Source organism: Echinococcus granulosus, assembly GCF_000524195.1.
Source record: "Echinococcus granulosus chromosome Unknown EG_S00088, whole genome shotgun sequence".
NCBI classification, from domain to species: domain Eukaryota; kingdom Metazoa; phylum Platyhelminthes; class Cestoda; order Cyclophyllidea; family Taeniidae; genus Echinococcus; species Echinococcus granulosus.
Window position 1 is genome coordinate 334,797 of NW_020170468.1, and position 9,732 is coordinate 344,528.

General features: G+C 39.4%; 3 protein-coding genes across 3 annotated transcripts; 1 reads left to right on the forward strand and 2 right to left on the reverse strand. All coding sequences in view use genetic code 11, as the record gives it.

The window, feature by feature from the left end:
* Positions 1-3,048: 3,048 nt before the first annotated feature.
* On the reverse strand, positions 3,049-3,553 carry EGR_07857 (hypothetical protein; the record flags this gene model as incomplete). Its single annotated transcript, XM_024497106.1, has 2 exons — positions 3,049-3,148; positions 3,453-3,553. The coding sequence occupies 2 exons, from the start codon at positions 3,551-3,553 to the stop codon at positions 3,049-3,051; spliced, it is 201 nt and encodes a 66-aa protein (XP_024348517.1).
* A 405-nt stretch (positions 3,554-3,958) lies between these two features.
* Positions 3,959-5,071, forward strand: EGR_07858 (Splicing factor U2AF subunit; the record flags this gene model as incomplete). The annotated part of the gene is made up of 6 exons (XM_024497107.1): positions 3,959-4,002; positions 4,059-4,121; positions 4,155-4,209; positions 4,240-4,395; positions 4,430-4,563; positions 4,885-5,071. The coding sequence occupies 6 exons, from the start codon at positions 3,959-3,961 to the stop codon at positions 5,069-5,071; spliced, it is 639 nt and encodes a 212-aa protein (XP_024348518.1).
* A 348-nt stretch (positions 5,072-5,419) lies between these two features.
* EGR_07859 (hypothetical protein) lies at positions 5,420-7,081 on the reverse strand (the record flags this gene model as incomplete). Its single annotated transcript, XM_024497108.1, has 1 exon — positions 5,420-7,081. The coding sequence occupies one exon, from the start codon at positions 7,079-7,081 to the stop codon at positions 5,420-5,422; it is 1,662 nt and encodes a 553-aa protein (XP_024348519.1).
* Between the last annotated feature and the right edge of the window lie 2,651 nt (positions 7,082-9,732).

A 9,732-nucleotide genomic window follows, 5' to 3' on the forward strand; every position in this document is an offset into this window, starting at 1 on the left:
GCGCACTTGCATTCGCAAATTTAAGCGTATGAAAGAAATTGAATAGATGGCATCAAGGCAGTGTTTCTTTTCCTTATTCGCATTATTGACATTTCTGATCTCCCGTCATAAAGTAAGGTCAACAAGTGAACTCCTCTTCGTTGTTCAATTATGTATGTGTTTGCGTTAAAGCGGTCGCACAATGAAATATACCATGAAAAGTTATTTGTTCTTTCGATTTTTTTGTGTTTCGTTGCATCTTCAAAATGCACGTGTACACTTTAGTTTTTCCAAAAGAGCTGAGGTTACTGCATGCCCTCAGGCCATGCCCTGGGATTGCGTAATCAAACTCAGAGTTAAACTATCTATCAAAGCACTACTTGTCTTTATGACCGTCTTCAAATTCATCCTCTATCCTTAAACACTGCAGCATATTAATGTGTGTGGGTCAAAAATGTCATCTTTGTTTTTACAAAGCATCCTGTTTAGGCGTTTTTAAACTGACTCATGTATTTTACAGTAATCACTCAGTCGATGTTATTTAGAGTATTACGGTTTGTATTAACAACAAAATTTGGTATTTTCTTTATGAATAATTGATTTCAATTCGTTTCAATTTATTTACTTAGACATATAAGGGCTTTTGTAAAACGAAGATGGGATCCGATAGATACGACGGGTCTTCAGGGTAAAGAATAATGATTCTAAAACTATGCTTCGTCTAAGATGAAAGCGAGCCAATGGAAACCCAATATAAAATATGGATTTTGTATGTGAAACATCTTAAGTGTTAAATACCTTCCAATGTTTACAACGCCCGCATTTACCCATTTGCAGAATCGAACTAACGATCCACCGCGTCTAACGAATATATTTTAAAGCGACATATTATTTGCATCCCTTATTAAAGTAGGATTATATAAAAGGTTTCTACATAGTCAACACTATAAACAACAGAAGTAGTGGTAGTAGTCTGATACTACTTTTGCACCACCGGCTGTGTTTTTGTTCGATTTGTTTCCGACCGTTTGAATGAAACATATTTTAAACACATCAGAATTTATGCAATGTTTTAACTTTTTGTAAACAGGTAACGCTGAATAATTTGTCATATAGATTTAACAATGCCCAATGGACTTCGTAGAAATGCTTTTACTTTGATCGAAGTAATAGAACGTTTTTTATTTGTATTTTAGCTCAGTAAAAAAGGTCGTGTATATGCTTTGATATAACTAACCAGACTTTTGAAGGAATTTCTACCCTTAGGCTCTTCTATAGTTTTTAATAGAACGAAAAATTCATTTCTCACGCCTCAAGATACGTGTGTTTACATCACGGAAAGTCCAACTGTTTCATTCACTTCTTAATTGATAAGACTAGCTTTTAATGGATTTACAAACAGTAAAGTAAAGTTACTGGGTAGACACTCCCGCGACCACTCCTAATGCCCAGGGCGAAGTCACAATTTCCATTTAAGCAGGCAGTTGAAAATACACGGGGGCTTAACTTCACCACACCTTAAGATAAAGTAACCGAAGCATTAGTCCGACATTTAATCACCCATTTCATTTCCAAGGCAGGTCTAATTACTCGTCCAATGTTTTAGTTGCAGGGGCGTTGACGTTATGTATTAAGGGATTAGGTCGAATTAGATGCATCTTCATTTGAAGCTGCAGTGGAAACGAGATGGAAGCGAAGGATGCTGAGGTACCACCTCTGATCACGGTAATAAACGATGAGGTAAGCAGGATTTAAATGCTGCCAAGTGGAGAATTTGATATTTTAAATATGTTATTTGTTGAAAATTGCTTTCCCATTAGGTTTATCACTATTTGCAATGTTATTCAAAATTTGGCTGTAACTGTCATGGGCTCTTCAGTGATGCAACTCATAGACTAACCTTACTTGTGATCTACTCATTCTAAGCAATGCAAGGAATTCAATGTATTTTAGTGTTTCACCCAAAAATACCGAAGGTATTGCCCTTTACGCAATAACGACGCTATTAAATTGTAAAATGTAATCATGACACTTTGTTTTGCCGTACTTATCGACCAAATCACAATAATCCTCTCCACTACACTGTTCTTGCATTCGAATTCGCTGGATTACTGGCGTTTACTACGATTTTCCCTTAAACAGATTAAAAAGATGGCAGTAAATGCAATATTTTCATGGCAGAAAAGTAAATGTGGAAAATATTTAGCCACTCAAAGTGCAGACAACGCTACAGTTCTGAAGTAACTGAATGAGTACACAAAGCGGTTACAAGCAAATTTCTATTAACACCTTTTAAGACCGTTATTTTTTTAGCCAAAATTTGACAAATACTTTGAAATCTCCAATCCTGCGACAGAATTCTACCGAAGCATCAGTGTGAATAAAAAAGAGGGGTATTCCGGATTGTATGGCGGTCTAGATTATTACATACGACGCGCTATTCGACTGGAAAATTTATGTTTAGCTAATGAGATTAATTCCTGTCAGACTATGAAGAGAATTCCCGATATATATTTATTTCATTCTGTTGTTTTTACTGCAGTAACTTAATTATTACTTACTTACTAGAGTAAGCATTATTCGCAAAATTCGCGTGTTATAAGGTTGCTCAATTAAACAAGGGAATCTTTGATGTTATATATTCCATAATATCGCATTCACGCCTATGTACGTGGCAGCAATATGCTCTTATCATTGCTGCGATTTAAATTGTACTAAATCCTATTCTATGCCATTCTATTAAAGTATGGTGCACGTTTACCTATTAATGTCAATTTTTTTGTAAACTGTGATCTCCCTTGGTCGTAGAATGATATGGAAAGCCTAAAGGAAATGAGCCACAAGTGCCTGGTGATCGTCGACTTCTTCGCAACCTGGTGTGGTCCTTGCAAATCCGTGAAAGTCGCCTACGAGAAACTCGCCGAACATGAAACCAGTGTCAAGTTCGCGAAGCTTGACATCGATGTTTATGAGGTTAATGAAACTCAGGAAATTCAAAATTATTTAAAGTTGGGGGAAGATATGACCGTAATACTACAGGCTAACTGAAATTATTCCAAAATCAATTGATTAAAGCAATGGGCTGAAAATTTTTGAATCGCGGGCAACTAGGAAATCATTTTGATGACCAGGTCCTAGCAAACTATTGATAAACACATCACAATTTTCGCTGTTAAAGCACCAATTAAAAATAATAACATTTTTAGACCAAAATTTTCCAGCTTTTTACTGCTCTTTATAAGTACAATTCCATTTTAGCCCTGTTATTTTAAGACGATTTACACTATAGCAAATGCATTTATGATTTTGTTGCCCGTAGGACGCTCCATCTGATTATTCGATCGTCGCTATGCCCACATTCATGGCGTTTAAAAACGGAGAAATGGTTGATTCTGTCGTTGGCCCACACATCGAACAGGTCAAGCAAATGGTGGCCCGTCTGAAATGATTCCACTAAAGCATTTTTGCGTTACATGCAATTTTTCATTAAATAAATTATGTGGAATATAACAAAGTTTTCCTTGTTTGAAGACATAAAAAACTCAATGATATCATGCAAAAAATCTCTTGGCATGCACCATTAATGTAGGTTTAATCAACTTAGAGATTAGCTACTGCATCTCAGTACTTTGCAAGAATGGACCATTTACTCATTAATTAATTCACTGGTTTATAACTACTTGTATTTTAAAGGATTGCACTTGTTACTCTGCCACTGTTGCTTACTGAAAATTCATTGCAATAAAGGGAAATACTTTTCTAAAATTTCACTGAAATAGCAACTTACCTAATTACATTAGTAGGCTCATGCAGTGTGGTTGCAAAAAGTAACAGCTTTTAAATCAACAAAATTAAATAAAAAATTATTATTTTTTAAGAAGCAGAATACTTACTTCAATCTCCTTCTTTGATGCTACTAATGTATTTGTTTTACTAGGCCACCCTAGTGCGGTACGTGCGGTCGCTTACATGTCTGGTGATGGCTGAGTACCTAGCATCAATTTTCGGAACTGAGAAGGACAAGTAATTTTTAGTCATGTTGCATGATTTCCAGAGTTAATTGCTCCTTTTATTTCAAGATCGGCGCATGTCGACATGGAGAACAATGCTCGAGGCTGCACAATAAGCCTACATTCAGCCAGGTAGATGGTTCTTCTTTCTTTGAGTGTGTTTAGACGATATTGCTTCAAAACCTATATATCGCTCCGCATAACAATGCCAATCAGGCAAGTTTTCTCCGTCTTTTGAGTGCATTCCTAGAATGTTGCAAACATGACTGAAGTTCAAGCTCAGGAAATCTTCGATGAATTCTTTGAGGAGGTTTTTGTTGAATGCGAATCAAAGTACGGTGAGATTGAAGAAATGAATGTTTGTGATAATCTGGGCGATCATCTGGTCGGCAATGTATATATTAAGGTTGGCTACCGTAAATTAGCACAAATTTTATAAGTTTCGTAGAGAAGAAGACGCTGAAAAGGCGGTTAAAATGTTAAACCAACGTTGGTTTGGTGGAAGACCTGTTCACGCGGAACTTTCTCCCGTCACTGATTTTCGCGAGGCTTGTTGCCGACAATACGAGCTGGGGTGCGTCGGATGCCTCTTTCACCCCCCCCCCCCATTTCCCTCTCGTGATGGCTGTGGTTGTTTTACTGGTCTTATTAGAATGATTCTAGTCATTTCTGATGACCGGCTAAATTTATTCTGGATACTAGCTTTCACTGCGTTAATTCAGCTGTTGCCTACTGTTACGCGGGCTGTTTTTTGTTTGTCAAATGATTATTCAGCAAATTGTGGTATGTTTAAATAGTCGAATTCATGACTTTTACACGATCTTTACAACCCATCACGCTTTTGTAGCATGAGTTGTCTATTTTCGCTGGTTGCTATGTTTTATCTTGTGGTTAGGGAATGCACGCGTGGTGGTTTCTGCAACTTTATGCATTTGAAGCCCATATCCCGTGAACTATGTCGCAAACTCTACAATCGCAGTAAACGTCGTTACGGTGGAAGTTCTAGACGCAGAAGGTCTCGGTCCCGTTCTGGAGGTCACCGCAGATCCAGGTCGCCAAAAGCTCGTGGTTCTCGACGTTGAGTGGTTTTTCGTTTCTGTATATTACCATGTTTTGAACCTTTGCCGAAAAAGTATACTAATGATAAAAGCATTTTAAAGCTAGTTTGATTTTCGATTTTCGGAAGCTTAGAATCTGAAACCACTTTTTGGTTTAATTAAATAACGTTCCTTAGTGTTTCATACATTTGTTCCGCACATTTGTGATTGTCAGTTTATTTTGGAAATTTGCTTCTGTGCGACAAATTAGCACGCGATGGTTAGTATGCCCTTTATCCACACTGGCCCGAATGTCCGTCGTTGTTGTTTTATTTCTTTTTCATCGAGGACGCTATGTATATTATTGTCAACGTTAGGCTCTTTGACTCCGACTCAAGACCGAATTTCTGCGGGTAAGTGATCTGCTCGTGAGTGGCCTGGAGAAACCCGGTTGGTGCGTTGGGCCTGATGAATGTTTTCTTCGGAAATCGATGTCCCCCTTTCCTTGAAATGGCACACTAGTAGTACAACAAGGAGGATGTTGATCAGGAAACACCCAAAGTTAGTCCACACACCGAGGCATAGCCAGATGTCGTCGATGGGCATCTCCCAATCAACCACTGCCTCACTGATGGTCGCACTGTAACCACTCCAGAGGATTGTGCACATTGGCACGGCGGTAAGGAGGGTAGTCAGGCCCCATGCAGAGAGAATGTGGACGAGTCGCACAAGAGGCGCCACTGCGCCGAACACAATCATCGTCGTGACGCTGAGCATGAAGAAGTTCGTAATATGAGGGACATACAGAGAGACATGGCGGTATTCAGGCATTAGGATATTTCTATCTGCGCTAAGCAGGCTCACAAACACGAAACAGGCTATGAGGCTATAGAGAGAACAATAGATATGCTGCATCTCACCTCCGGTCAGTTTTACCGACGTTATCTGGAGGTGTGAGATAAATTTTTCGCTCAGTTCACCTACAATTTGGCAAAGTCGGAGACTGTAGAAAGCGGCCATGGGACCATAGACAAGACAGTTGAGCGTAAAGCCGTCCAATTTACTGAGAACACTGACTCGGATTGCATAGTCGCTTAGATCCCCACCATGAAGGATACCTTCCAACTGGCGCTTTAGGTTGTGCTGTTCTGTGGTACCGAAGAAGGTTGTATGGAAGTCTCGACCAATTGGTATACTTAGGTTCCTTCCGTGTATCCTAATGGGTTGTGCAGCAAAGAAGGCGAGGAGGAACTTTAGGATAAAAACGCAGTATCCTATGGTTATAGCTGTCGTTGCCCTCCACTGGGGACCGATGTGGTAGTAGAGTTGGTATAGTGGCTGTGCTGTCAGGAGGAGGGGGAAGACTGTGCCCAGTAGGTGAAGGGGGTTGTGACTGCTGCAGTGGTTGCGGCCCGCCTCTTTCATGGTCTTGTTGAATCCTTCAATCCTTGCCAGGAGCATGATGCCTCCGCAGATTTCCATTACACTGAGAATAGAGCACAACGGTAGGACGATACGCATCCCACCAAAGCTGCATAACAGCATGAAGCCGATGAACAGTAGGAATCCATCTACATTCAGCTTAAAATACTCCAGCTGACTATAAAGTAGAGTTCCGTTGTAGATGAGTAGGATGTAGATAAATCCAAAGATAGAATTGATGTGGTATAGGAATAGGGCTAACTTATTGTTAAAACGAAAGGCCATAAAAGCAGTCATGCTACCCAGGCCCAGCTGGGCAATTTTGTGCCACAGCCAAACGCATAGCAGCAAGCTAGCTGTCCTTGCGGCGAATAAACAAAGCGAATTAACACTGCAGAGGTAAATAGCCTCGGAGATGATGCTCGGTGACAATGTACACGACGTCGCTAGGGCGACGGTAATAACGTTACGAGTGATCCAGCGTCGTCCACCGTTAAAAACCTCATCGACAACCTCGAGTTTGCTGCCAAAGATACCGCTCTTCTCGATTCTGTCCACTGAGAGAAGAATCAGGGTACCAGCGACACAGAGACCCAAGAGAACAAGGTGCCAAAGATTGTCAAGGAACTGCATATAAAAATTGGAACTTGCTGTTAGTACCGAGACGCGTAGACTGCCGCTTAATGAATATTGATTTTGATCACCTGATCGTCTCCAAGTGCGGAATCAGAGTGGAATCTGCCTGCATGTAGACAACGTCTCTTTATGGTGTAAAATGAGATATATGGTTTTCAAGAATAATAGGTGCGCATTCACAGCACAAATATTAGCAGTGCTTCCCCACTTTTATCAGCTCATTAGTCATAAATCTCCAATTATCAGTCAAGGTGGTCTATGTTGCATGCAAAAGAAGGTCAAGATAAAGTAACACATTAAATTTATTGTTGACAGATGTGTGAAGTAGTCAAAACCAGTACATTACCTATGCAGAGTATTGAGATTCGGGACGTTAGGATTAGGTGCTGTATGGCTTAATGAAATTAGTAAGTATCAATATTAACTAGAAGGAGAGGAGATAGGGAAGATCCGCTGTGCAAAAGTGCCTCACGATTAGAAACTTGCATACCGCCATCGACCGAATACACAATCTTCCTAGACACAAAGAACGTACGCAAAAAGCACCGGAACACAATATACATCAGCAACATCGAAACCACCCCCCAAAAGAGACTGATAGGCAAAATAGCGACGATTCCGGACAAACCATCAGTGAATTTTATCGTGCCTCCACTTAAATAAGATTGCCATATCGTATTCGCCTTCAATAAACACATTTTGAGCATGGGGGGGGAGGGTAAAGCATGCCAGCGCTTTACCCGACATCGGTGATGCACGAATACTTAATGATCCACTGTAACGTTAAAACCGATAAATAAAAGCTTAAGTCGCAAGAAACTGACCAATTGATTCACCACGTCGATTCAAAAGGTTAGACCAAATAAAATAAAGATCACCGGGAAGAACATTGAGTTCAATATGTCCTCTCAAATTTTTGAGAGAACGGTCTCATCACAACAATGAAAAAGGGGCAATGAAAAGCAGTCGAGAACAGACAAAGACGACTTCTACTACATGTTCATACACACCAAGAATCCGCAACAAAACCGTTTCGTGTGGGAATTCGGCTTATCCAAATCTCGCATTACAAACCATTAAGTGATTTTGCTGACAAATAGACGAAAAAGATGCATAAGTAATAAGCATTTTTTATTCGAGAATAGAAGAACCCTGATAAATTTTGCAGTACAAAGTTTCACAATAAAAAATTAGTGGTTTTGGTAATACAAAAAGTTCAACCTATTTCAACGTGTAAATTAGCTATGACTTTTGCGAATTCGGCATAAAAGCTATTGTTCGCTTTCATTTCTGCATGCATCATATCAGAAGCTTGCGCTAGTGGTGTAAAGCATTTAGTGCAGATAGGACAATTCTAACGACAATCCAAAGTGTACGCAAAGTGTAATGCTTCAAGAGTTAAATTCAAATTGCATGGAACGGTGCCTAAAATCTAGTTCCTGCAAATTGGTCTGCTAGAATATATCTCATTTGTTTTTCAAAAGCTGGCTTAATCCTTTTCACCAAATGCTACGCTAGACCAAATTAAGGTAGAAGAGATTATAAACATGGCTACTATGTAAGGCAATATGAAATTGCGCAACCCTTACTGAATAGCACTTAAACCTCTCTTTTACAGTATGACTAGCGAACTATGGTCTTCAAAACACTTAGGCAATTCCCATTCAGACCTCCAAAACTGATGAAAGTGCTTCCCAAATTCCATAAAGCAGTTTATAATCTACATGAAAAATGTGCCATACACTATTAATAACAGTGGAAAACACTCCCACGAGACAAAAGGAAAGCATGCCAGAAATTAAGTGCCTTAACGGAACACCTGATTTTAAACAACTAGGCGAACATTACGCGACATGAACGAAGTTAAACGCACAAAAAGAAATCTAGGTTTGCAATTTTCCTTTGGATTTTAAACTATTTAAATCATTTTCTGGTTTATCAATCGAGTTTGTAGTACCCTAATACCGCCCTGAAGACAAAAAAGGCACAATATTTGGCTTAAATATGTATATATTCGGTCCCCAGAAGGGCTTGGAGCCGCCGGCTTGGCGCGGAATCCAGACCACCCGACGAAGGTACAATGGCGGAAACCCAAAGTGGCCTTTTAACAAAACCGAGAGTTAAACAACCAATGCATTACAAGTACGCTTTGTTGTGATAACTTTTCTTGGCTATACTTTTTGTACGTTAAATATTAGCATAAATTGAATGTCACAATTTAAGAAAATATTGCAAAAATGTGTTTGGTGAGGGCAAATGGCGATTTAAGCCTTGCTTCCGCCTTATTTTTAAATAGCTTGCCAGACTCTTTTAAAATGAAGCATAACCTTTATTGCCTAATTCTACAAATCTTTCAGACTGCGATTCTGCTATAAATGGCCACATTTGTCTTTCTAGACTAAAAAACTGATTTGCAAACTGCAATGCACTAACATTTCAGATAAATGAAGGAATTGCTTAAACATTCAAATTTACGATTGGTTGTACACCGCTGCATTCAAATTCGGCGACCAATTTCATGGAATCAAGTGGATCTATTATATAGGCACTGAAAGTTGGTCACTTTTGAAACAGCCGCCCGGAACGCTACTATTCTTATCTTTGTTAAGAGCCAGAATTCAGGGCGTGGATGCTCTTTACCATATGCC